At 38.1% G+C, this 26,542-nt stretch overlaps 4 protein-coding genes across 14 annotated transcripts in view; 1 reads left to right on the forward strand and 3 right to left on the reverse strand.

Annotated features, from left to right (window-relative positions):
- The window catches only part of LOC139822092 (uncharacterized), a 58,860-nt gene extending 39,727 nt beyond the window's left edge, over nucleotides 1-19,133 (reverse strand). Inside the window, exons 1-5 of one of the 5 annotated variants that reach the window (XR_011734445.1) lie at nucleotides 19,043-19,133; nucleotides 18,720-18,873; nucleotides 16,593-18,568; nucleotides 16,192-16,341; nucleotides 14,962-16,103 (exon numbers count right to left, since the gene is read on the reverse strand). The gene's annotated coding sequence lies outside the window, so the exon portion shown is untranslated. Of the gene's footprint in view, nucleotides 1-14,961; nucleotides 16,104-16,191; nucleotides 16,342-16,523; nucleotides 18,584-18,719; nucleotides 18,874-19,042 lie in introns of those variants that run through there. The other 4 variants (XR_011734446.1, XR_011734443.1, XR_011734444.1 and 1 more) reach the window with 4 other exon arrangements.
- On the reverse strand, nucleotides 315-4,983 carry LOC139822100 (uncharacterized). 7 transcript variants are annotated; one of them, XM_071793659.1, is made up of 4 exons: nucleotides 2,483-3,107; nucleotides 2,298-2,369; nucleotides 2,067-2,216; nucleotides 315-1,979 (listed from the first exon to the last, which is right to left on the reverse strand). In XM_071793659.1, exon 4 carries the CDS (start codon nucleotides 1,880-1,882, stop codon nucleotides 617-619), a length of 1,266 nt encoding a protein of 421 aa, XP_071649760.1. In that variant the 5' UTR covers nucleotides 1,883-1,979; nucleotides 2,067-2,216; nucleotides 2,298-2,369; nucleotides 2,483-3,107; the 3' UTR covers nucleotides 315-616. The 7 variants fall into 7 exon arrangements, with proteins under 7 accessions (XP_071649760.1, XP_071649762.1, XP_071649766.1 ...); XM_071793661.1 differs by lacking the exon at nucleotides 315-1,979 and adding an exon at nucleotides 4,850-4,983 and having other exon boundaries at nucleotides 2,069-2,216; nucleotides 2,483-4,674; XM_071793665.1 differs by lacking the exon at nucleotides 315-1,979 and adding an exon at nucleotides 4,954-4,970 and having other exon boundaries at nucleotides 2,069-2,216; nucleotides 2,483-4,674.
- On the forward strand, nucleotides 5,125-10,837 carry LOC139822088 (probable ATP-dependent RNA helicase kurz). The gene is made up of 17 exons (XM_071793626.1): nucleotides 5,125-5,255; nucleotides 5,448-5,627; nucleotides 5,699-5,977; nucleotides 6,050-6,422; nucleotides 6,565-6,800; nucleotides 6,901-7,252; nucleotides 7,336-7,576; nucleotides 7,654-7,837; nucleotides 7,966-8,198; nucleotides 8,624-8,847; nucleotides 9,012-9,257; nucleotides 9,351-9,540; nucleotides 9,738-9,878; nucleotides 9,953-10,159; nucleotides 10,257-10,475; nucleotides 10,555-10,652; nucleotides 10,727-10,837. The coding sequence occupies exons 1-17, from the start codon at nucleotides 5,181-5,183 to the stop codon at nucleotides 10,801-10,803; spliced, it is 3,555 nt and encodes a 1,184-aa protein (XP_071649727.1). The 5' UTR covers nucleotides 5,125-5,180; the 3' UTR covers nucleotides 10,804-10,837.
- A 3,890-nt stretch (nucleotides 19,134-23,023) lies between the features above and the next one.
- Nucleotides 23,024-26,049, reverse strand: LOC139822106 (E3 ubiquitin-protein ligase RNF34). The gene is made up of 6 exons (XM_071793672.1): nucleotides 25,717-26,049; nucleotides 25,096-25,288; nucleotides 24,865-24,976; nucleotides 24,249-24,609; nucleotides 23,994-24,174; nucleotides 23,024-23,822 (listed from the first exon to the last, which is right to left on the reverse strand). The coding sequence occupies exons 1-6, from the start codon at nucleotides 25,762-25,764 to the stop codon at nucleotides 23,647-23,649; spliced, it is 1,071 nt and encodes a 356-aa protein (XP_071649773.1). The 5' UTR covers nucleotides 25,765-26,049; the 3' UTR covers nucleotides 23,024-23,646.
- Between the last annotated feature and the right edge of the window lie 493 nt (nucleotides 26,050-26,542).

Raw genomic sequence — 26,542 nt, forward strand, 5'->3', positions numbered from 1 at the left:
TGCGGGCTACAGTCACTCGATCTCTGCCATTGTTTTGATCGTCGACTGTCACACGTGGCGCACGTGTGACGTCAGAGATTTCAAAGTATCAATGGAAAAGAAACAATTGCCGTTTCGTAAATGCCTCATATATGTATATATTTTATTATTTGTTACAAAGGTATAAATTTTATTACAAACACTTAACGAAAAGTCTTAACTCCATCACGAACAAAACTGAAAGTAACATGCAGTCATTGTATTAATATTTTACATTACTGCACATCCATGTGTTCTGTTATATCTATAATCGCTGTATCTACAATCAATTATGCTTGATGTACGACAATCGACTCTATAAGTAGATAATGTGCTCTAGGATTTTTGGATTATAAATATAAGCAGACATTCCGGAGTGTCGGACTCCGCTTTTGGAGTTCGTTTCGTGAAGACACGTCACTTATATTACGTCGCGATACGCAGATGTATGTACATATAATTTTCTTTGCGTTCCTTATTCCGTTACATTTATTAAACGTTAAGTTCAGTTAATTCGTGTGTGTCATTTCGCACGCGTTTTCTTCGGCATAAAACACAGCCGTTGGTTTGTATCGGTCGCTTAAATTACGCATATCAGTTATGAACAAAGACTCCTATAGATAATAACATATTGATTCACATAAGATACGTACTCCAGCCCGCCGATAGTTCTGCATGGGATTAAACTGGCGAATGGATTCTTTCCGCTATATAGACGGTTTACCTCGACTTTATCCAGGATTGTGTTTATTCTGTCTGTATGCTTCTTAAATGTACTTAGCATGCAAGACGTTAAGATGAATGGACAATTTTGTTTCGCTATCAACTTAATGAACTGCGCCCACGTTTCCTCACTGGACCCAAGTTTATGCTCGTAAATATCCAGGTGAAACCCTACAACTACGTCCGGTTTTACGAATGACGAGCTGTCTACATAGTTCTCATATGACACATCGTGAAACTCAAACGTCAAACATTTTTTCTCTCGTGACATACAGTTATCGCAATCATGTAACAGATTTAATTTACGTAATTCCGTTCCTATCAATATAACTCGCACTGACACCATGGTTCCTATTAAACGCGGCAAAATTTCCCACCCGATTAGTTCGATCATCCCTCTCGCACCTACGATATGAACGATTAGATCTTTACTTTTTAAGACATCGTTTAATAATCGCATAGCATAAAACAACGTTAAGAAATGTGTCAGAAATTGTGAGTCTAAAACTGCCCTGGCATTGCACGACATCTCCGAGTCAGTCTGGATATTCCAACAAGTCTTTATAAAGTCTTTCATGTTCTGAAATGTACTCGTGCAGGAAATGTGTTGCAAGTAAACATGCAAGTCCAGAGTAAGACTGTTTCCCTCTCGCATAACAAATAAATCTGTGCAAAAACATAGTTCCAGGGTAGCGCAGATCTCCCTGTGCTCCGTGCCGTCTTTGTGACTTTTACAAAAGCTGGCAGCACACTTCTGACAACTCTCCAACGACTTAATGTTCCGTTCGTAGCAAACCAGGCACTCTTTTGGAAAAAAGAACATATTCATCTCACTCATATTCAGGCGACGTCCTAGCTTGGACGACACTAGCTTCGCGAAGGTCAGCTTCTTGTTGGCCCATACCTCTGTAGTTTCACCGCCATAATCCATGCTGTAGTTTCGCAGCACGTTCCGTATGGCTTTGCACAAAGGTTTGTGCTGCTTCCAGTGCTGCTTCTGATGTTCAGGACCACAATAGGCGATCATCCAGCAGCCACCGCATCTCTTCAATTGGACGCCGTCGCCAAACCGTTTGCAAACGTGACATATGGTCGCGTAGAACTCGTAGTTATTAATTTGATCTCTCGCTTCTGATTCCATGACTTCTGCCTACACACAGTCTCGTTATATCAAAGTATCCTTCAGTGTAAAGGACAAATGTAGTGTTTGGAATGTTGTGATTTCACCCTTGACTTATCTTGCACCCATAAGATATGTGCGTTAAGCAAAATATGACAAAATTGGTAGAATGATTATCATTCCATACGATGAATAGGAAGGATACTGTTTATGCTGGCGTTATTGAATAGAGGATTCGTCTGCACTCCGCGTACATCCACGACCGCTTGCTTCGTGATGCGATAGTTCTCAAACACCATGCAAGCTTTTCTAGGCCGCTACCAGCTTAGCTCTGGTATCTGCGTGAGGCTGAAGGCTGCAACAAATAAACGTAGTCGTTAGATAAAATCTCGAGTGCTTTTCGAATCGCAAAATCTGTAAATATATATGCTCTTACCTGTAAATATATATGCTGTAACCTGACCCCTACGTTCCTAATCTGTGATAAACGCCGGGCTTTTGTCGAAACCTATTTTATACAGAATCAGTTATTGAATTTTATTAATCTTACTACATATATATGAAATTATTGATAACGTTGATAATCTCGTTGAAATACACCCTCCGCGAAACGATACTTACTCACGTAAAGAACGGCGGGGAACTATTATACTGCCACAGGTGCTACAGCCACTCGACCTCTATCATTGTTTTGATCGTCGACTGTCGCAAGCATCCGTGAACCTGTCACGCGTCGCACGCGTGACACGTGCGACGTCCGAGATTTCAGAAATATCGATGAAGAAACAATTGCTATTTCGTAAATGTTTGATATATATTTTATTACAAAGATATAAATTTTGTTATAAAAATTAACGAAAAGTTTTGTCTTAATTACAAACGGAACTAAAAGCAATAGCAATTGTAATAATATTTTACGTTACCCTATCCAATCCTGTTATATTTATAATCCATTTATGCTCGACTTATATCAAATAATCGATTCAACAAGTAAATAATAGCTTCTTGGATTGTAAATATAAGCAGACATTCCGGAGTGCCGGATCTCAGTCTTTTGCAATTTGTTCCGTGAAGAAATAACGCGTCGCGATTCGCAGATGTTCATACAGTTAAGTATCTCTGCGTCCTTTCCGTTGCATTTCTTAAACGTAAAATTCCATTTAACTCGTATTCTGTCATTTCTCACACGCAACGTTTTCTTTGGCATAAATACAGCCTTCAGTTTGTAGCTTAAATTACGGATATCAGTTAGGAACAAAGACTTTGGTAGATAACTACATATTGATTATGATAATACACGCGCTCTGGCCCAAAGGCTCTATGTGCTCTGAAACTAGCGAATGAGTTCTTTCCGCTATAGAGATAATCAACCTCCTTACCCAGAATTGTGTTTATTTTGTTTGTCCCCTCCTCAAAGTCCTGTAGCGTAAAAAACGTTAAGACGAACGGACAATTCTGTTTCGCTACCGCATGTATGGATGACGCCCATATTTTCTTATCACACTCTTTAATACTCAAGTTAAATCCTACAATCAAGTCCGGTTTTACGAATGACGGACTGCGCACATACTTCTCGTATGACACATCGTGGTACTCAAAAAACAAACTTTTGTTCTCAAGCAATAAACAGTTATTACAAGTACGTGACGGATCGAATTTATTTTTTAATTCCGGGCCTGTCATTATAACTACGACTGACATCACGGTTTCCATTAACAGCAGCAAAACTTGCCACAGCGAGAAGGTGACTTCTTCGGCGTAATTTACATCTACAACATGAATGACTAGAACTTTGCCTTTTAAGACATAGTTTAACAATCGCATAGCATAAAACAACGTCAAGGGACGTGACAGACATTGTGAGTATTCGGCTGCCAAAATATCGTACAGTATCTTCGAATCAGTCTGAATATTCCCTAAAGCGTTTACGAAGTCTTTCATGTTCTGAAAAGTACTCGCATCCGGAACGCGTTTCAAGTCAGAAAGCGACTCCAGAGAATTACTGAATTCTGTAAACTCTGTCATAGCTAATAAATCTGAACGAAGACCTAGTTCCAGGAAAGCGCAGATGTCCCCGTGCTCAGTGTCGTCTTTGTGATTTTTACAAAAGCTGGCAGCACACTTCTGACAATCCTCCAACAACGTATCGTTCTTTTCATGGCAAATTAGGCACTCCTTCGGAAATATGAACATTTGTATCTCGCCCACGTTCAGATGACGGCCCAGCTTGCACGACACCAGCCTCATGAAGATCAGCTTCATCTTGTCATGAACCTCAGAATCTATATAGCGATCATTACAGTCGTATTCCTGCAGCACGTCCTGTATGGCTTTGCACAAAGGTTTGTGCTGCTTCTGATGTTCCCGACCACAATAGGCGATCATCCTGCAGCTACCGCATCTCTTCAAAGAAACGCCGTCGCCAAACCGCTTGCAAACGTGACACATGGTCGCGTAGAAGAACGTGGTATAGTCACATTGTAGATATAAACAATTTCTTAATTCCATGACTTCTGGCCGCAGTATCGTTATATCAAACGTCTCCTTCAGTGTAAAAGACAAATGTAGTGTTTGGAATGTTGTGATTTTGTAGGTTGCACCCGGAAGGCATGAGCGTTAAGCAAAATATATGACAAAATTTGTAGAATAATTATAATTTCACAAGATGAATAGGAAGGATACTGTTTATGCTGGCGTTATTGAATAGAGAACGTACATCCAGGACTGCCTACTTCGTGATACGGTAGTATTCGAGCACGAAACTTTTTCAGGCCGCTACTACCTTAGCTCTAGTACCCACGTGAGGTTGAAACCTGCAACAAATAAAGCGTAGTCGTTAAATAAAATCTCGACGGTTTTTCGAATTGCACGATCTGTGATCATGTTTTTGCCGGTAACCTAACCTAACCTGACCTATATACCTAACCTGCGACGAGCTTTTGTCGAAACGTATTTTATACAGAAACAATTGAATTTTGTTAATCTTACCACATATATATGAAATTATTGACAACGTTAGTAATCTCGTTGGAATACACCCTTCGCGAAACGCTACTTATTCATATAAAAAACGGCGGGAAACTACTTATTACTGCCACGTGACTGCCACATGCTGCCACCTGCCACCAGAGAGTTTGAACCTAACCTCTAACCAAAACCACGTGTTTTATTTTCTATTTTTATTTTCAAGACTCTAACCTAAAAGTGTCATCTTATTTTATGTTTTGAAAACTTTGGTTTTCGGGACGAAAGAGAGCCGAATGACTACATTCCCAAAATTCGAGATTGAACTGGGCTACTTGTTCCATTCTTAACAATAATGGGGAAAAAACGTTATAATTCGAAGTCAAGAGCTGTTGCAAACGTGGAAGTTGATCATTCTACCACTAAAGAGGTAAATTTACTTGTAATTACTTACATCCGTTTTGTTTCCTCATGAAAAAGATAAATTATATTGTTTGTGTAACACTTGTAACTTATATATACTGTCTATAGTATTTTTATTACGTAAAATGTTTATCAAGTTGTTTAAAGTCATTAGTTGTTGCTTTAATTAAATATATTACTTATTAAACATATTTGCCAGATTGTAGTGGACATTGAGCATCGCGCTGAGAATTACGACAGTTGCAATGCGCTTGTCCTGCCCACTCAAAAGAGAAAGACAAAAAACATAGATAAGAAGGTAACAACTACTCGATTGTTATCGAAGAAGCGCAGGAAACAACTAGAAAAAGTAGTAGAACGAAAGAAGAAAAAGTTACAGGTATCATAATTTTATTCTATATAAACAACATAAAACGTTTACTTGATGTCTTTGATAATAATATTTTGTAGAGAGCAACGTTGTTAGAAGATCTGGCAAAAGTACAAGCATCTCCTACCGAACTGCAACAGTATGTGAGCCTAACATCCCTGCAAAACAAGGGCTTGAAGCGTCATTTTCGAGAACTTGAGATGCCTGTTGAAAAATTAAAGCGTAAAGCGGATGAGGAGGAAAGCGATTTGATAAAGTCTGTAAATTCTATTAAAATGAGCAAGAAAAAAAGATTAGCTATTCTGGACGGTGTAAAACAAGACGAAGCTAAGCTTGATCTAAATATAGTTGGGTTTGAGGTAAGTTTGAAATAGCGACGATGGAAATTTATTAAGTTATAGTACAAGTAATCGAATAATGTTTATTTTAAGTCCAGTGATAGTAGCAAGGAAGAAGATAGTGATAACGAAGAAGGAAATGAAACACATGTTCTTGATAATACTACTGGTTCTAATGTGACAAGTGAAAAGGCTGAAATAAATGAAAAGAAAGATGAGAAGAATTTCACGAGAGATGCGGAAAAGGAAACACTTTCAGCTAAATCTCAGGAATCTAAAAAATCAGTGGGAGAAGTACAACAAAATGTTCCCAGAGTCCACACGCCAGCTGTGTTTATACCTGTAAATAGAAAGCCTGGAATACAAGCAGCCAGATTGAAACTACCCGTTGTTGCGGAAGAGCAAATTATAGTTGAAACAATAAATGAGAATCCAGTAGTCATAATAACTGGAGAGACGGGAAGTGGTGAGTGAAATTACACAATTAACAGACACTTTAACAAAGTCTTTGTTAATTTTTTAGGTAATAATTATAATAATATTAGGCCAAGCACAATTTTTCATGTGCATTATCTTAATTATTGTTTAATAGTTCAATCTCATTATAGGGAAGACAACGCAAGTGCCTCAATTTTTATATGAGGCTGGATATGCGCAAAATAAATTGATTGGAATAACCGAACCAAGAAGAGTGGCAGCGATGTCAATGAGCAAGCGTGTAGCTGAAGAACTGAATCTTTCCGAAAGGGAGGTTTCGTATCTGATTCGTTTTGAAGGAAACGTTACGGAAGAAACGAAGATCAAATTCATGACTGATGGTGTTTTACTGAGAGAAATTCAAAGTGTGAGTGATATATCTTAAATTGTCGCAGTACAAACAATTCTGTACATATCTGATATATAATTATTATATATCTAATATGATCTCTCAATTTTTTTAATAGGATTTCCTATTAACCAAATACTCTGTCATTATACTCGATGAAGCGCACGAACGTAGCATCTATACCGATATTTTGATCGGTTTATTGTCGAGGATTGTTCCGCTTCGTAACAAACGCGGCAATCCTTTGAAACTGATAATTATGTCAGCTACGCTGTCCGTGAAGGAATTCGTAGAGAACACGAGGCTGTTTAAGGTAAAACCACCGGTAATCGAGGTCAAAGCGCGACAGTTTCTTGTAAAGATACATTTTAATAGAAGAACAAGCAAGGATTACGTCAATGAAGCATTGCGAAAAGCGATAAAGATACATACTCGCCTTCCAGAAGGTGGCATACTAATATTTTTAACAGGTAAATTATCGAAAACGTCTCTATTTTTATATACTATTATTACAGTACAATCTTCGTATTCTTAACGAATTTTTTTATTGCAGGTCAGCAAGAGGTGCATACTGTTGTACGTAAATTACGCAAATCGTTTCCATTGAGGAAAAATAAAAAGCCCCAAGTTAAAGTGGTGCAAGACTCTGAGAAAAATGAAACGACAGAAGCACTGGATAAAGAACATAGCGAACAAGAAGATTCCGAAGATGATTTTGATGCCAAGGAAGCGTTGCGCCGTAATAAACAGAGGCAGAAGAAACAGATTATACTCCCGACTATTAATCTCGATGAGTACGCCTTATTCGTATCGCCATATTTTAATCTTTCATATTTTTCTATAATTTTTCATAACAAATATTTATGTTTAGCTATTTGATAAATCCTATTGATGACACACACGAAGATTTAATCAATGCGCAAGACGATGAAGAGAACTTTGACGAGGATGAAGATGAAGATGAAGATGTTATTGATTTCAAGGGACTGACAAACGTGCAGCCATTATGGGTCTTACCCCTTTACTCTCTTTTACCTGGGCACAAACAGGCTAGAGTAAATATGTAGTGCATAATGATAAATCAATTGTGATTCTTTTGATGTTAACGACTCTCTGTAGTAAATTAAAACAACAGACCTATTTTGTGATGAAATAATTAATTTTAAACTTAATATGATTTTAGGTGTTCGAGTCACCACCAGAAGGATGTCGCTTGTGCGTGGTATCTACTAATGTTGCAGAAACCTCGCTGACGATTCCTAACATCAGATACGTTGTAGATAGCGGGCGTTGTAAAACTAGACTGTATGACAAGGTGACAGGTGTAAGCACGTATCATATTAGCTATGCGAGCAAAGCAGCGGCCACCCAACGTGCCGGCAGAGCCGGTAGAACTCGACCTGGTCATTGCTACAGGTATCTCGAAATATCCCGCAATTTACATGCATGAAAATCTTTAATAAGGTGGACCTTACAAATTATAGATTTAGGCCGGTATTCATAGTCGGTATTCATAGTCGGTCCTTATTTCGAGACCGTCTTAAGTAATGTCTTAAGATGCTAATACGGCTCTGTGATTGGTTAATGACATCTTAAGATACTTACGGTAATTTACTCCGCGTAAACGAGTGAATTATCGTAAGTTACTACAGAAGTAACGCTCGCGTAAAACGCTTACATATAAGAACCGACTATGAATATCGACCTTGATCATTTTTTTTTTTTTTTAGAAATTTTTAAAGTTTTTTTCTTAGAAACTTTATATTTAAAGTATAGTCATATTAATTATGCACATAATCTTTTGCTTTGCAGTCTTTATACATACATTTCTTTTCGTATAGATTATACTCATCGGCTGTATACGACAACGATTTCGAGGAATACAGCCAGTCGGAGATTCAGAGAAAACCAGTGGACGACTTGTTACTGCAGATGAAGGCGATGAATATAGACAAAGTCGTGAACTTTCCATTTCCTACGCCACCAGATGTGGTGCAGTTGAAGTCTGCGGAGAAACGGCTTACGATACTTGGAGCATTAGAACCGCCTTCGAAGAAACAGGAAGGTAATCGAACGGAAACATTTATATTGTCATTTAGACGGCATTGCAAAATTGCAATGCGTAGAGTGGAAGCACTTGGAGCTTATTATATGAAACGTAAAATTATTCTTTTATATTTAAAATATTACATTGTCTAAAGCACAAAATTAATGTTTCATCATATTTAGAGATATACTGTGCGAAAGTGACGCCGCTTGGACGCAGTATCGCCGCGTTTCCGATTTCTCCACGTTACGGCAAGATGCTGGCACTGTCACATCAGTTCAACTTGTTGAAATATATGATATGCATGGTAGCGGCTCTTAGCGTACCAGAAGTGCTTATAGAAACTCGCGACATGGAGGGTCCAACTAAGAGCAAATGGTTGCAAACGCGCCGTTACTGGGCCGGAATTGGCAATAATTTGCTCCTCGGTACGTAATCTCGAATTTATTTTCCGTTCATATAACTTCCACTCATATAATACGAATATGAACGATAAACGATACGTTTCTGTTTGTGAACAGGTGATCCAATGGTTCTGATAAGAGCTATCGGAACTGCCGAGTACGCAGGATCGAAGGGAAAACTGTTGTCTTTCTGCGAGGAAAATGGTTTGAGATATAAAGCTATGGTCGAGATCAGGAAACTTAGGCAACAGCTCACCAATGAGATTAATTTAAATGTGCCAAATCTAAATTTAATCATTGATCCCAAGTACGTATCTTTTATTTATTACAAATGCTTTTATTCGGACCATTCTAAAAGATAAATCCCTGAACTGTATATAGAGTTCAATAATCTTTCGGAATAAAGAGAATGCTCGACCTCGATTAGATCAGAAAACTGGAATTTGATTGTATGCACGTTGCAATATGTTTGAGATGGTTGTCTACAACAAGAATTTGTTACAGAATGCCGTTACCAACCGACATGGAAGCGAAATTGCTGCGCCAGATAGTCCTTGCAGGTATGGTGAATCAAGTCGCGAGAAAGGTTTCGCCCGACGAGGTAAAAGAGGATCAGGATAAGGCCAAGTGGAAACACGCTTACAGGTGTGTTATTAATTATTATCATCGATAATTAAGACCTATTGAATGCGACATCTCCATTCCGAACTATCTTTCAGAACACCAGAAATGGAGGAACCTGTATTCATGCATTCTTCGTGCGTTCTACGGAAAATCAGTCCGGAATGGGTGGTTTATCAAGAGGTGTACGAAACGAATGGAAAGATGTACATGCGAGGTGTCACGGCGATAGAACCCGAATGGTTGCCGAAATTCGCTCCCATGCTATGCCATCTTAGTGAACCATTGGTTGATCCACCGCCAAGGTATTTTTATCACAATTCTTGCTTTATAATGTTTTTCCTACTTATTTATAAAGATATTAAAATCTTCATTATGATCGAATATTATTCTTATTTACAGATATAATCAAGGAACCGGGAAAATCATCTGCCGCGTGTCTGGTACATTCGGAAAGGCCGGATGGGCACTACCAGCGATGGATATAGAGCATCCATTGACGGTGGACGGTGTCAAGTGGTTCGCGTATTTCTTCTTGGAGGGTCAAGTGTGCCCTAAGCTGGAACGATTTGTCCCGTCGCTGCTGACGACACCTGGGAGCATCACCAAGTCATGGGCCAGGTAAATCGTTATTCTATCTTCTTTCGATTTCACGTTGATTCATCGAATAAATTACGCCAATTCAATACGATTTTTTCAGGTTGATACCACGCACTCAAGCAATAATACAAACGCTGCAGTCGCAGGGAGTCGTGTCCAAAGACAAACTGGTAGAAATCTGGGGTTCGGATAAAAAATGTGAGATTTGAACTTTATATAGCTAATTTTGCATATTGTTTCGCGATTAACGCTGGAATGTTTTAATTTTGCAGTTCTATTGTCAGCCTACCAGAAGTGGCTGCCGGAATCCGCGCACGCAGAAGTGGCACAGATATGGCCGCCTCTCTAATTAAGATTAAAACATTAGGATTGTAATTATATATATATAGTTTTTAAAATAAATAAATTATTTTATATAATGTGAAAAAAAATCGAAATGCATCAGTTTTAGCGCTCCGGGTGCGTGGGTATGGCATCTGAGCCAAAATATATCTGCTCGTAATTGTAAAACTGGCAAGCCAGGCAGGCTTCCCTCTAAAAAAAAAGTAGGTGGGGGAAGCGGAGAAGGGACTCAGGGCCAGTGGTGCGATTCTGTAACTCGTTATGCGCTCAGTTGTGCAGGTATACTATATGATAAAAAAGCTACACAACGACAATAAAACGATGATACTGTATAACGAGTTACAGAATTGCAGTTCAGAGCCGTTACGAAAGATATGATGTCAAAAGATATCATGACAATGACGTAACGGTTCATCTTTTCTCTTTTGCTTCTCACATTGGAGAGAAAAAGAGAAAAGATGAACCGTGCAAAAAGTTCAGCTAAAACGAACAGGCCTTTTAGCTGCGGTCCACTTGATGCTACAAATGGTTCGAAGCATTCCTCTTCTCCTTTCTTTCAATAAAGAAAGAAGGAGAAGAAGAACGCTTCAAAGCATTTGTAGCGTCAAGTGGACCACAGCCTTTTTGTCGTCCAACGCCGCCCGTCGGCATTTCGCAGCTACCTTTTTCTCGCTAGCTAGCCTTATGCAACAACGTTTTATAATTATTTATCATCTAATTATATTCGAGAGAGCATGCCTTGTATTAAAGAATACATAATAATATTAAAATAAACGTATTTCTCGAGATTTATTTGGTGTCGCGTGTGGTATTTCAGAGCTCCGAATACAGTCGTCCAACGCCGCCCGTCGGCATTCGCAGCTATACCTTTTTCTCGTTGGCTAGCATTATAGAACGGCATTTTATAATTATTTATCGTCTAATCACATTCGAGAGAGCATGCCTCGCATTAAAGGATACATAATAATATTAAAATAAACGTATTTCTCAAGATTTATTTAGTGTCGCTTGTGATATTTCGGAGCTCCGACTTTGTCGTCCAACGCCGCCCGTCGGCATTCGCAGCTATACCTTTTTCTCGTTGGCTAGCATTATAGAACGGCATTTTATAATTATTTATCGTCTAATCACATTCGAGAGAGCATGCCTCGCATTAAAGAATACATAACAATATTAAAATAAACGTATTTCTCGAGATTTATTTGCAGCCAACGCCGCCTGTATTATTCGCAGCTATAATATACCTTTTTTTTGTTATCTAACATTATGCAGCAACATTTTAAAACTCTTTAGCGTCTAATTACATCTGGGAGAGCAAGTCTGGCATTAAAGCATACATAACAATGTTAAAATAAATATATTTCTCGAGATATGTCCCAGTGTCGTTCGTATATATCGGATCGTCTACCTTCTCGCCGAGCGCAAGCGACGGCATTCGTAGTTTCCTTTTTTTCGTTGGCTAGCATTATGCAGAAGCATTTTATAACTCTTTATCGTTTATTCTTGTTCGAGAGAGCATGCCTCACGTTAAAGGACACATAACGATGATAAGATAAACATATTTCTTGAGATTAGTCGTGTCGTTCGTCGCATTTCGGACCGTCTACCTAATTCCCGCCGAGCGCGAGCGACGGCATTCGTAGCTTCCTTTTTTTCGTTGGCTAGCATTATGCAGAAGCATTTTATAACTCTTTATCGTTTATTCTTGTTCGAGAGAGCATGCCGAGCATGTTCGAGAGAGCATGCAACATCATTAATAATACATCTCACATTAGGGAGGAAGCTGTGACAGCGTAAACGACGCTGCTTGAAAACAAGCCTCTCGCTACTTAAAATAAACCTTATAAATCAGTTAGCAAAAACATCGAAATATTTATGAATTTTACGGATAGACGTGCCGTGCATATATATATACACACACACACACGCCGCGCGCCGGCCGGCATTCCCGGACTCGGTGATCTAGGTCAAGGCCAATTTAGAAAGTAAAAATCAATAATGTACAGCTGTTCGTCGAAAGTAGGTCAAGGCCATGTGTCGCTGGCTTGGCGCGAGAAAAAAAAAGTCTTCCCTATCGTTTATCGCAAATATCTGGGCAACCACCCAAGATATAGAGATGATTCAAAAAGGACTGTTTAGTTTATACTCCGCGCTATTGGAATATCTCGATTTTGTTACTAACACGTACGTCCTTCCGTTTATTTAACATAATAAAGGGCGCGCGTGCCGTAACGATCGGGCGTAAAATGATTTTTGACTTTCGTAAAACGCTTATATCTCGGCAACCGTAAATGATAGAAAGATGAATTAAAAAAGATTTTGTACTTGGTACTTTGCCCTATTGGTATTTCTCACGTGTATTACTCGCACGTATGTACTTTCGTTTATTAAAAGCAATAAAGTGCGAGCTGGCCAAAAAGAATCGCGCGCTTCGCTGCATTCGTCATTTTTATTAAACGTTTATATCTCGGCAATCGTAAAAGACAGAAAGATGATTCAAAAAGCACTTTTTCACAACACCTCCACGGAAAGTTCGACTTTCAGTGTCCGGAATGTTGTGATGTCGCATGATTTCGCAAATAACACGTACTTAAAGCATTGTGACGCACGCGTAAATCAGCTATTGACTTCCGCTTTTGACTTTCTTTCCAATAGCTCGTCTCGAATTCCGAAAATATAGAAATCTATTGTTTACGTCACATATGCTTTAGGTTTTCATCAGTATTGTCATTTATATTGCATCACGAAATTATAATTTGTTGACGTTGCGCTTGTAATTTGTACAGCGCTATTACCTGTAACTATTGCAATGAGATTGATTGTAATAACTAACACTTAAATTCTCATTACTGTATTGTTTGTAATTGGTATTATACTTTTAATGTACCATCGCATTTTAAAATTATATATATAATAATACTCATTCTCATAATGTAAATGAAAGAATGAAAGGAATAATAAAGTGCCGATTTCTAAATTAAAATATGTTCCTAATTATATTCTATTTTTTATAAGTTTCTACTTTTAGAATTTTATACTTATAGGAAATATTAAAAACAGCACGCATGTTTATAACTATATAGAGACTTCTTTAAGATGTGCTGTCTAGGCCTGGCCGAGTATATATGTTCTTCTAATACTTCATCGATTTTTGAGAAAATTCTTGAAAATCAAGAAAGTTCTTGGAACTTTAGACAGTGACAGGTTTTTATTAAAATGCATTTTATAGAGAAAAAGTTTAGAATTTTGTTAATCTTAGCACAAGTGTATGCTGTTATTAGTAATGTTAATAATCTCCTTAAAATACAGGCTCCTCGAAACGATACTCGCATAAATGACAGGAAGCTGATGTACTGTCAGAGCCACTCGATCTCTGCAGTTATTGTGATCATCGACTGTCACAGGAAGCAGTCAGCCTTTCTTACCTATGATGACAGAGCTCTAAGAAATATCAAAAAAGAAACACGTGCCATTTAAATATATAATATATATTACATATATTTTATTACAAAGAAAAATATAAATTTTATTATAAAAATTATCTTAAAGTTTTGTCCTCATTACAAACGAAACTAAAAGTAACAGCCATTGTAATAATATTTTGTTACCGCATCCACTCCTCTGTTATATTTATAATCCATTTATGCTCGACTGACATAAATATAATATCGATTCTACAAGTAAATAATGGCTTCTTAGATTGTAAATTAAGTAGACATTCCGGAGTGTCGAATCTTAGTCTTTTGCAGTTTGTTTCGTGAAGAAATAACGCGCCGCGATTCGCAGATGTAGTTCATACAGTTATCTCTGCGTTCTTTCCGTTGCATTTCTTAAACGTAAAATTCCATTTAACTCGTATTCTTTCATTTCTCACACGCAACGTTTACTTTGGCATAAACACAGCCTTCAGCTTGCATCGGTAGCTTAAATTACGCATATCAATTACGAACAAAGATTTTGGTAGATAACTACATACTGATTATGATAATACACGCGCTCTGGCCCGAGGATTCTATGTGGTCTGAAACTAGCGAATGGGTTCTTTCCGCTATAGAGATAATCTACCTCCTTACCCAAGATTGTGTTCATTTTGTTTGTCCCCTTCTCAAAGTCCCGTAGCGTAAAAAACGTTAAGACGAACGGACAATTCTGTTTCGCTAACGCATGTATGGATGACGCCCATATTTTCTTACTAGAATCAAGTTCATGTTCCTGAATATTCAAGTTAAATCCTACAATCAAGTCCGGTTTTTCGAATGACGGACTGTGCACATAGTTCTCGTATAACACATCGTGGTACTAAAAAATTACACTTTTGTTTCCTAGCGATTTACATTTATCACAAGTGCGTGAAGGAGCAATCTTTTTTAAGTCCGGGTCTATCATTATAATTACGAATGACATTACGGTCTCTGATAAATGCAGCAAAACTCGCCACGTCAACAAGGTGACTACTTCGATGTAATTTGCACCTACAACATATGACTAAATCTTTGCCTTTTGGAACATAGTTTAATAATCGCATCGCATATAACAATGTCAAGGGACGTGTCAAATATTGTGAGTATTCGGCTGCCAAAATATCGTACGGCATCTCCGAATCAGTCTGAATATTCCCTAAAGCGTTTACGAAGTCTTTCATGTTCTGAAATGTACTCGCGTCCGAAACGCGTTTCAAGTCAGAAAGCAGCTCCACCGGACTATTAAACTTTGTTGTACCTAATAAGTCTGAATGAAGACCTAGTTCCAGGGGAGCGCAATGTCCCTGTGCGCAGTGTCGTCTTTGTGATTTTTACAAAAGCTGGCAGCACACTTCTGACAATCCTCCAACAACTTATCGTTCTTTTCATGGCAAATTAGGCACTCCTTTAGAAATGTGAACATTTGCATCTCGTCCAGCTTCAGATGGCGACCCAGCTTGCGCAACACCAGCCTCATGAAGATCAGCTTCTAATCGTCACAATCCTCTGAATCTTTACCGCGATCATTAAAGTTGTATTCCTGCAACGCGTCCTGTATGGCTTTGCACAAAGGTTTGTGCTGCTTCTGATGTTCCCGGCCACAATAGGCGATCATCCTGCAGCTACCGCATCTCTTCAAAGGGACGCAGTCTCCAAACTGCTTGCAAACGTGACATACGGTCGCGTAGAAGACATTATTTATAAAGTCATTATATAAACTATTTATCAATTCCATGACTTCTGGCCGCAGTCTCGTTATATCGCGTCTGTCTCTTGATCAAACGTCTCTTTCAGTGTAAAAGACAAATGTAGATTTGGAATGTTGTGATTTTGTAGGTTGCACCCGCTAGGCATAAGCGTTAAGCAAAATATATGATAAAATTTGTAGAATAATTATATTAATTATAATTTCATAAGATAAATAGAAAGGATACTGTTTATGCTGGCGTTATTGAATAGAGAATTCGTGTCTACTTCGCGTACATACAACCAGGACTGCCTGCTTCGTGATACGGTAGTATTCGAGCACGAAACTTTTTCAGGCCGCTACCAGCTTAGCTCTGATATCTGCGTGAGGCTTCAGCCTGTAATAAATAAGCAACATACGCGTAGTCGTTACATAAAATCTGGATGATTTCCTTTTCGAATCGCAAGCTCTGTGAACATGTGTTTTGCTGGTAACCTAACCTATATTCCTAACTTGCGATAGGCTTTTGTCAAAACGTATTTTTATATAGAAATAATTATTGAATTTTGTTAATCTTACTACATATATATCCTGTTATTGATTACGTTAATAATCTCGTTGGAATACACTCCTTGAAACGACACTAACATAAAGAACGACGGGAAAATTATACTGCTACGGCACAGGCGCTACCACTCGATCTCTGCCATTCACTGCCATTGTTTTGATCGTCGACGTCGACTGTCACACGTGACGTGTGGCACGTGGCACACGTGTGACGTCAGAGATTTCAGAAGTATCGATGGAGAACAAACAATTGCCATTTCGTAAATGCCTGATATATGTATATTTTATTATTTATTACAAAGGTATAAATTTTATTACAAACAATTAATGAAAAGTCTTGTCTTCATCACAAACAGGACTGGAAGTAACAGTCATTGTATTAATATTTTACATTACTGCATCCATGTGTCCTGTTATATCTATAATCGCTGTATCTACAATCAATTATGCTCGATGTAAGACAATCGACTCTACAATTGTAGATAATGTGCTCTAGGATTTTTAGATTATAAATATAAGCAGACATTCCGGAGTGTCGGACTCCGCTTTTGGAATTCGTTTCGTGAAGACACGTCGCTTATTACGTTGCGATACGCAGATGTATGTACGTATAATTTTCTTTGCGTTCCTTATTCCGTTACATTTATTAAACGTTAAGTTCCGTTAATTCGTGTGTGTCATTTCGTGCGCGCTACGTTTCCTTCGTCATCAAATACAAGCCGTTGGTTTGTATCGGTCGCTTAAATTACGCATATCAGTTATGAACAAAGACTCCTATAGATAATAACATATTGATTCGTATAAGATACGTACTCCAGCCCGCCGACAGTTCTGCATGGGATTAAACTGGCGAATGGATTCTTTCCACTATATATATGGTTTACCTCTTTATCCAGGATTGTTTTTATTATGTCTGTCTCTTTTTTAAATGCATATAGCGTGGAAGACGTCAAGATAAACGGACAATTTTCTTTCGCTATCAACTCAATGGACGGCGTCCACGTTTCCTTACTGGACTCAACTGGAGGTTCATGATTGCGAACACCCATATTAAATCCTACAACCAAATCCGGTTTTACGAATGACGAACTGCGTACATAGTCCTCGTATAACCCATCGTGTAACTCAAACGTCAAACATTTTTTCTCCCGTGACATACAGTTATCGCAATGATGTGACAGCATTGATTTACATGGTAATTCCGGTCCTATCAATATAACTGACACCTTGGCTCCTATTAAATGCGGAAAAATTTCCCACCCGACCAAGGTGAGTTCTTCGCTCCTTTTCGCACCTAGAACATGAACGACTAGATCTTCACTTTTTGGGACATACTTTAATAATCGCATAGCAAAAAACAACGTTAAGGAATGTGTCAGATATTCTGAACCGAAAGTTGCCCGGTCGTTGCACATCTCCGAGTCAGTCTGGATATTCATACAAGCCTTTAAAAAGTCTTTCATGTTCTGAAATGTACTCGTGCAGGAAATGTGTTGGAAGTAAAAATTCAAGTCCAGAAAACTGTTTCCCTTTCGTATAGAAATAAAATATATGCGAAGACATAGTTCCAGGGGAGCACAGATGTTCTTGTGCTCAGTGCCGTTTACGTGATTTTTACAAAAGCTGAAAGCACACTTCTGACAACTCTCCAACGACTTAATGTTCCGTTCGTAGCAAACTAGGCACTCTTTTGGAAAAAAGAACATATCCGTCTCACTCACATTCAGGCGACGTCCTAGCTTGGACGATACTAGCTGCGCGAAGGTCAGCTTCTTGCCGGCCCATTCCTCTGCAGTTTCATCGCCATAATCCATGCTGTAGTTTCGCAGCACGTTCCGTATGGCTTTGCACAAAGGTTTGTGCTGCTTCCAGTGCTGCTTCTGGTGTTCAGGACCACAATAGGCGATCATCCAGCAGCCACTGCATCTCTTCAATTGGACGCCGTCGCCAAACCGTTTGCAAACGTGACACATGGTCGCGTAGAAGAACTCGTTATAATCGTTATTAATTTGATTTCTCGCTTCTGATTCCATGACTTCTGCCTATACACAGTCTCGCTGTATCAAAATTTCCTTTAGTGTAAAGGACAAATATAGTGTTTGGAATGGTGTGATTTCACAGGTTGCACCCACAGGACGTGAGTGTTAAGCAAAATATGACAAAGTTGTTAGAATAATTATCATTCCATGCAATGAATAGGAAGGATACTGTTTATGCTGGCGTTATCAAATAGACAAATGGAGGATTCGTGTGTACTTGGCGTATATCCAGGACTGCCTGCTTCGTGATACGGTAGTACTCGAGAACGAAACTTTTTCAGGCCGCTACCAACTTAGCTCTGGTATCTGCGTGAGGCTCAAGCCTGCAAAAATAAATAAACGTGCTTTTCGAATCGCAAATATGTGAATATGCTCTTACCTGTAAATATATATGCTGTAACCTGACCCCTACGTTCCTAATCTGTGATAAACGGGCTTTTACTTTATTTTATGCAGAATCAATTATTGAATTTTGTTAATCTTACCACATACCTATATATGAAATTATTGATAACGTTTATAATCTCGTTAGAATACGCTCTCCGCAAAACGATACTTTATACTCACGTAAAGAACGGCGGGGAACTATTATACTGCCACAAGTGCTACAGCCACTCGAGCTCTGTTATTGTTTTGATCGTCGACTATGGCAAGCATCTGTGAATCTGTCACGCGTCGCACACGGCGCACGTGCATGTGATGTCAGAGATTTCAGAAATATCGATGGAGAAGAAATAATTGCCATTTCGTATATATAAATGCTTGATATATATTTTATTACAAAGATATAAATTTTATTATAAAAATTATCGAAAAGTTTTGTCTTCATTACAAACGGAACTAAAAGCAATAGCCATTGTAATGATGATTTTACGATATACACGTCAGAATCGATCTATGACAACTGCTACTTAAAATAAACCTTATAAATCAGTTAGCAAAAACATCGAAATATTTATGAATTTTACGGATAGACGTGCCGTGCATATATATATATGCACACACACACGCCGCGCGCCGGCCGGCATTCCCGGACTCGGTCAAGGCCAATTTAGAAAGTAAAAATCAATAACAGCTGTTCGTCGAAAGTAGGTCAAGGCCATGTGTCGCTGGCTTGGCGCGAGAAAAAAAAGTCTTCCCTATCGTTTATCGCAAATATCTGGGCAACCACCCAACATATAGAGATGATTCAAAAAGGACTGTTTAGTTTTAGTTTATACTCTGCGCTATTGGAATATCTCGATTTTGTTACTAACACGTACGTCCTTCCGTTTATTTAACATAATAAAGGGCGCGCGTGCCGTAACGATCGGGCGTAAAATGATTTTTGACTTTCGTAAAACGCTTATATCTCGGCAACCGTAAATGATAGAAAGATGAATTAAAAAAGATTTTGTACTTGGTACTTTGCCCTATTGGTATTTCTCACGTGTATTACTCGCGCGTATGTACTTTCGTTTATTAAAGCAATAAAGTGCGAGCTGGCCAAGAAGAATCGCGCGCCTCGCCGCATTCGTCATTTTTATTAAACGTTTATATTTCGGCAGTCGTAAAAGACAAAAAGATGATTCAAAAAAAAGCATTTTTTCACAACACCACGGAAAGTTCGACTTTCAGTGTCCGGAATGTTGTGATGTCGCATGATTTCGCAAATAACACGTACTTAAAGCATTGTGACGCACGCGTAAATCAGCTATTGACTTCCGCTTTTGACTTTCTTTCCAATAGCTCGTCTCGAATTCCGAAAATATAGAAATCTATTGTTTACGTCACATATGCTTTAGGTTTTCAGTATTGTCATTTATATTGCATCACGAAATTATAATTTGTTGACGTTGCGCTTGTAATTTGTACAGCGCTATTACCTGTAACTATTGCAATGAGATTGATTGTAATAACTAACACTTAAATTCTCATTACTGTATTGTTTGTAATTGGTATTATACTTTTAATGTACCATCGCATTTTAAAATTATATATATAATAATACTCATTCTCATAATGTAAATGAAAGAATGAAAGGAATAATAAAGTGCCGATTTCTAAATTAAAATATGTTCCTAATTATATTCTATTTTTTATAAGTTTCTACTTTTAGAATTTTATACTTATAGGAAATATTAAAAACAGCACGCATGTTTATAACTATATAAAGACTTCTTTAAGATGTGCTGTCTAGGCCTGGCCGAGTATATATGTTCTTCTAATACTTCATCGATTTTTGAGAAAATTCTTGAAAATCAAGAAAGTTCTTGGAACTTTAGACAGTGACAGGTTTTTATTAAAAGGCATTTTATAGAGAAAAAGTTTAGAATTTTGTTAATCTTAGCACAAGTATATGCTGTTATTAGTAATGTTAATAATCTCGTTAAAATACAGGCTCCTCGAAACGATACTCGCATAAATGACAGGAAGCTGATGTACTGTCAGGGCCACTCGATCTCTGCAGTTATTGTGATCATCGACTGTCACAGGAAGCAGCCTTTCTCACCTATGATGACAGAGCTCTAAGAAATATAAAAAAAGAAACACGTGCCATTTAAATATTTAATATATATTTTATTACAAAGAAAAATATAAATTTTATTATAAAAATTATCTTAAAGTTTTGTCCTCATTACAAACGAAACTAAATGTAACAGCCATTGTAATAATATTTTGTTACCGCATCCACTCCTGTTATATTTATAATCCATTTATGCTCGACTGACATAAATATAACATTCCGGAGTGTCGAATCTCAGTCTTTTGCAGTTTATTTCGTGAAGACACGTCGCAATTCGCAGATGTACGTATATTTTTCTTTGCGTTCTCCTTCCGTTACATTTATTAAACATTAAGTTCAGTTAATTCGTGTGTGTCATTTCGCGCGAGCTACGTTTTCTTCGGCATAAAACACATCAGCATTTATATAGTTTGTCGGTCGCTTAAATTACGCAAATCTTTTACGAACAAAGACTTTTGTAGATAATTACATATTGATTCATATAAAATACGTACTTCGACGCGATGTATATAATCGGATGTAAACTAGCGAATGGATTTTTTCCGATATAGATAGTCTACCTCTTTATCCAGGATTGTGTTTATTTTGTTTGTTCCCTTCTCTAAGTTTTGAAGCTTGATAAACGTTAAGATAAACGGAGAATTTTGTTTCGCTAGCATCTGTATGGACGGCGCCCACGTTTCCTCACTGGACCCAAGTTTATGCTCGTCAATATCCAGGTGAAACCCTACCCAAGTCCGGTTTTACGAATTACGGGCTGCGTACATAGTTCTCGTATAACACATCGTGAAACTCAAACGTCAAACATTTTTCCTCTCGTGACCTACAATTATCGCAAACGTGTGACGGATTTAATTTACGTGTTAATTCCGGCCCTATAAATATAACTACCACTGACACCATGGTTCCTATTAAACGCGGCAAAATTTCCCAATCTTTCAAGATTTTCTTCGGCACAATTCGCACCTAGACTATGAATGACTAGATTTTTACTTTTTGGGACATAGTTTAATAATTGCAAAGCATGAAACAACGTTAAGGAACATGTCAGATGGTCTGACTGTACAGCTGCCAAGACATTGTACAGCATCTCCGAGTCAGTCTGAATATTCCCAAAAGCCTTTATAAAGTCTTTCATGTTCTGAAATGTACCCATGTATGAAACGTGTTGCAAGTAAGAATGCAAGTATGGAGAACTGCTTTTCTCTCCTACAGAAGATAAATGTGTACGAAGCTATAATTCCAGGGGAGTGCAGAGGTTCCTGTGCAAAGTACCGTCTTTGTGATTTTGACAAAAGCTGGCAACACACTTCTGACAATCCTTCAACGACTGAGCATCCCGTTCATGGCAAACCAGGCACTCCCTTGAAAAATAGAACATTTCTGTCTCATCCAAATTCAGGGGACGTCCCAGCCTGGACGACACTAGCCGCATGAAGGTCAGCTTCTTGCCAGCCCATTCCTCCGTAGTTTCACCGCGATCATCCATGTTGTAGTCTCGCAGCGCGTCCCGTATAGCTTTGCACAAAGGTTTGTGCTGCTTCTGATGTTCCTGACCACAATCGACGATGGTACCATTGGACAAACTTTGAGCTACAAAAATTGATTAAGTATCAAGAGAATACTTAACTATTATTAAAGACAATCAGTAATATGTGACAAGAACAGTGTTGCGATTTCGTGATTTAGGCACAATTTGAATGCAACGCTAAAAACGCAGCAATGCTGCAACTTGTGCTCTATCGATTTTTAAAATCAAAATGACTCGAAATCGCTTCGCTATTGAATTTAAAGAAATGTTAGAATTTATTTATGTGAAATGTAAGAAAAGTATGGCAGAAATACTTCTCTCTCGTTCTCCATTCGTGACATATAATTAAATTAAAAACTAAAATTTTAAAAATTACAATTTCAAACGTTTTATGAACATAAGCTTTAGTTTATTTTAATTCTATGTACATTCAGAATTAATCTACGTATTATTTATTTTCATAAAAAAGATACATTCTGTACAATACAGAATTTATAAAATTTCCGGGATCACAGGAGATTGGAGTGTTACGACATATGTGCGCACACATACACACAACTCCATAATATAAAAACTTCATATATTATACCCTTAGTGTTATTCATTGCAATATATGCACATATATACGTACATATACATATATATGTATATGGTGTGGATATATATATATATATATATATATGTATATGTAGTTTGATTTGATATAATATACTATAATATAGATATTTATTTCAAAATATTATCCTCCGTCTGGAAAGTTCTGAATTGTATTTCAATTGATAAAAAACGCTATACAACTAGCCAATTTAGAATTTAAAGTCAAGACAATTGCATAAGATTTGCATAAATCTTATGCAGACCTAGTTCTAATGTTTACCAAAATGCGCCGTAAATTATCGGACAAAAATTTGGTGTTTTACCATATACACGTCAGAATCGATCTATGACAACTGGCAGGCACGTAATAATCTAAAAGATAACGGAGGACTTAACTTGGGATTTGTCCTTTCCAAATTTACAAAGTTATAATCACCTATTATATTCCGATCGTTGCCTTTTTTAAGCTTTGAAAAATCGTACAACACGAACAACATATTGTTTGCATATCGGACATTCGGACATTTGTTTACCACAGTTTATACAACAAGCCATATGGCCGCATTCCAAAATTACACACTCGATCGGTGCGTCCCAGCAGATTTTGCACAATTCTTCTTCGCTGAGTTTTTCCACATCTGTAACAATTTATTTGCGGTAAGTGCTAAAGAAATAATAAAACATATATCTTTTATATTAAACCATCATTTATATGTGTAAATATTTGTTATTTAAGGCGTAATAGACATTAAAATTAATTTGAATATAAATATTACTATCGAATTGCGTTATAATATAATGTATCTTACCCTTTCTGGATTGACTATATTCGTGCCATAATCTGGAAACTTTGTTCAGTAAGTCCTGTCTCTCTATGCAGCCTTTATAATCCACGCGATTTGTACTCAACAGATTTTTTAATTGTTTAATGCTTAGATACTCTAGTTCCGACGCTTCCTTTATATCCGACAATTGCACTTTGTCTGACCACTGGGAGAAGAGAGAAGACATAATTACAATGAATGCATGTGTTTTATAAGTGTTGCTTGCAATCATGTACGTACCGTGGGGATCTCTGTGACCATATCCGATTTTTTCTCGTCTGACGTTTCGGGAACTTCCTCCTGTTCGGTGATTACTGGCTCTGGTGCGGTACTAGGCCCGGTTGGATTGTTATCACTCTCAAATACTTCTTCTATTTCGACGTCACTACCTTTCGTTGGTTTCTCCCCGGGTGATTCGTTATCGCTGCTAAATGGAACGCTAATAATTGGGCTACTGTCACTGCTTTCACTCGCTTCCTCCGCCATTTCGACATCCTCGTTTCTTACGGGTTCCGCTGGCGCCTCCGCGTCAGGTTCATTATTCGCGGTACTGACATTTGGCATGTTTTCCATTCTATTTGAACCGGGGTCAATCCTGGAACTGAATAAACGTAATACTTTAAAGTATTATTTAAGAAAAAATATGTAAATCGCATGCATTTTGTATTAAAATAAAATGCCAAGAGTCCTTGTCAGTTACAAAATCTGGCTTTCAAAGAGTTAAAGTGTCGATTATGTAAATCGCATGCATTTTGTATTAAAATAAAATGCCAAGAGTCCTTGTCAGTTACAAAATCTGGCTTTCAAAGAGTTAAAGTGTCGATATCAATAAAACATACTGAAATGTAAAACGTACTGTGGTTCTTCGGCAGCATTTTGTGTCCTGGCGCTTGTACTGTGGTCGAAGCTCAAGCACGAGTCAGTTCCATTAGCAAAGAGCATTAGTAGATGTACCAGGTCCTCTTTTTCTGAAATCAAAGTACGGCTCTATAAAAAAATTCTTCGAGTTCCTACAAGATTAGTGTCGATTAACAAGCTATTGTTACAGAGAGATTTGTTGGCTGGCAGTATATTAATGCGCACATACCGACGCAACCCCTGACAGAAACCTTCTTCGCCACAAGGTACTGACGTAAGTCCCTCGAACGTATTTGTCTGATTTGATTCCTGATAAGCGGCCTCCTGGACAACAGGCCGCAGCTGTCGCAAGTGAACACCTTGTCCAGCCGTTTGATCACGCATTCGGAACAGAAGTACCTCAGGCAGTCCACGCATTGTTTCTAAAAGTTACACGAGAAACATAAAAAATATGTCACACAACACTATAAATCCAGGATTTCCCAATCAAGAATCACGATCGGGTTCAACCAGAAAATCCAAAATTCCTCGAACCGGATGTAAACCGTAAATCCGTAAAGTAATCGAGAAAAATTCTAGGATTACCTAACGGAGGGGGGGATAGAGGTCAAATGTTAATCTCAATATAATAGTTTAGTGCGCAGCGAAATCGACGACACACTTGACGCTACGATATTTGCGTGACAATTCGAAGGAGGCTCGGATTCATCGTCCAGAGATATGTATATACACAGCTCGACGCAGCTCGACGTCGAGAGATTCGTCGAACCGTCGGACTGTCGTCCTTCGGGACCCTCGTTCGGCGTGGGGGAAAAAGCGCCAGATGCCACGACGGAGGATGCTCACTCACTTTTCTCTTGAACAGGTTGAACTTGGCGTTACACGCCTCGCAAGCCATCCCGCAGCCGCCCGCTCGTCGACCTGGAAACGACGTTCTCGTTTCGCGCGCCGTGAGGTATCTGGAGGTATCGCCGTGTTGCGGGATCGAACGGGAATGACACAGGCACTGTGCGTTGTATCCCGCATGAAAATCCAGAACAGCGTGAACGCCGGACGAACGTCACGCGGTCACGATGGTGTATAAGTGTGCCTTCGGTTCAGATCGCTCCAGATCGATAGCACCGCGATGTTGTTATCGGTTTAGCTAGGCGATAACGGTAGAGTCAGAGAGAAACCTGAGAGAGGCCATCCGCCCATCCCGGCCTTTTTCGTGTGTTGCATTTTCCGACGCGCCGCCTGAGAAAGTGCAACTCAACTACGTCGTTTCGCTCGGTAACCGCACATGGTTTGCGTCCGTGCTAATTGCACCTGTTGATGATATTTTTATGTATTACACATACATATAACATATATATGTGTATGATATGTTATATGCGATGTAGAGAAAATTAAGATGACGATGTAAATGAAACTATTTTATTATTTAAATTTGTGCAGTGTTTATTTGTGCAATGTATATAAATAATTTATAAATTATATTTTTATAATAAAATATATAATAACTTAAATAATACCTATAAGTTTATTTTTTATTTAAATGATATATAAAAATATTAAATTAAATGATATATTACGTGATACTAATATATAAATTAAAATTTATATTAGTATCAATTAATATTATATTTACAAAACGTGCCTCTTTAATTAAGAAAGAAGAATTTTCATGCGTACTC

This window comes from Temnothorax longispinosus, chromosome 11, assembly GCF_030848805.1.
Source record: "Temnothorax longispinosus isolate EJ_2023e chromosome 11, Tlon_JGU_v1, whole genome shotgun sequence".
NCBI classification, from domain to species: Eukaryota; Metazoa; Arthropoda; class Insecta; order Hymenoptera; family Formicidae; genus Temnothorax; species Temnothorax longispinosus.

Coding starts and splice junctions, on each gene's coding strand:
- LOC139822100 (XM_071793659.1), bottom strand. CDS start 1,882: ATGGAATCAGAAGCGAGAGATCAAATTAATAACTACGAGTTCTACGCG.
- LOC139822088 (XM_071793626.1), top strand. CDS start 5,181: ATGGGGAAAAAACGTTATAATTCGAAGTCAAGAGCTGTTGCAAACGTG. Junction 7,253..7,335: donor CATACTAATATTTTTAACAG/GTAAATTATCGA, acceptor TTTTTATTGCAG/GTCAGCAAGAGGTGCATACT. Junction 7,577..7,653: donor CCGACTATTAATCTCGATGA/GTACGCCTTATT, acceptor ATTTATGTTTAG/CTATTTGATAAATCCTATTG.
- LOC139822106 (XM_071793672.1), bottom strand. CDS start 25,764: ATGGCTTGCGAGGCGTGTAACGCCAAGTTCAACCTGTTCAAGAGAAAA. Junction 24,610..24,864: donor AATGCTGCCGAAGAACCACA/GTACGTTTTACA, acceptor ACGTTTATTCAG/TTCCAGGATTGACCCCGGTT. Junction 24,175..24,248: donor TGGTCACAGAGATCCCCACG/GTACGTACATGA, acceptor CTCTTCTCCCAG/TGGTCAGACAAAGTGCAATT.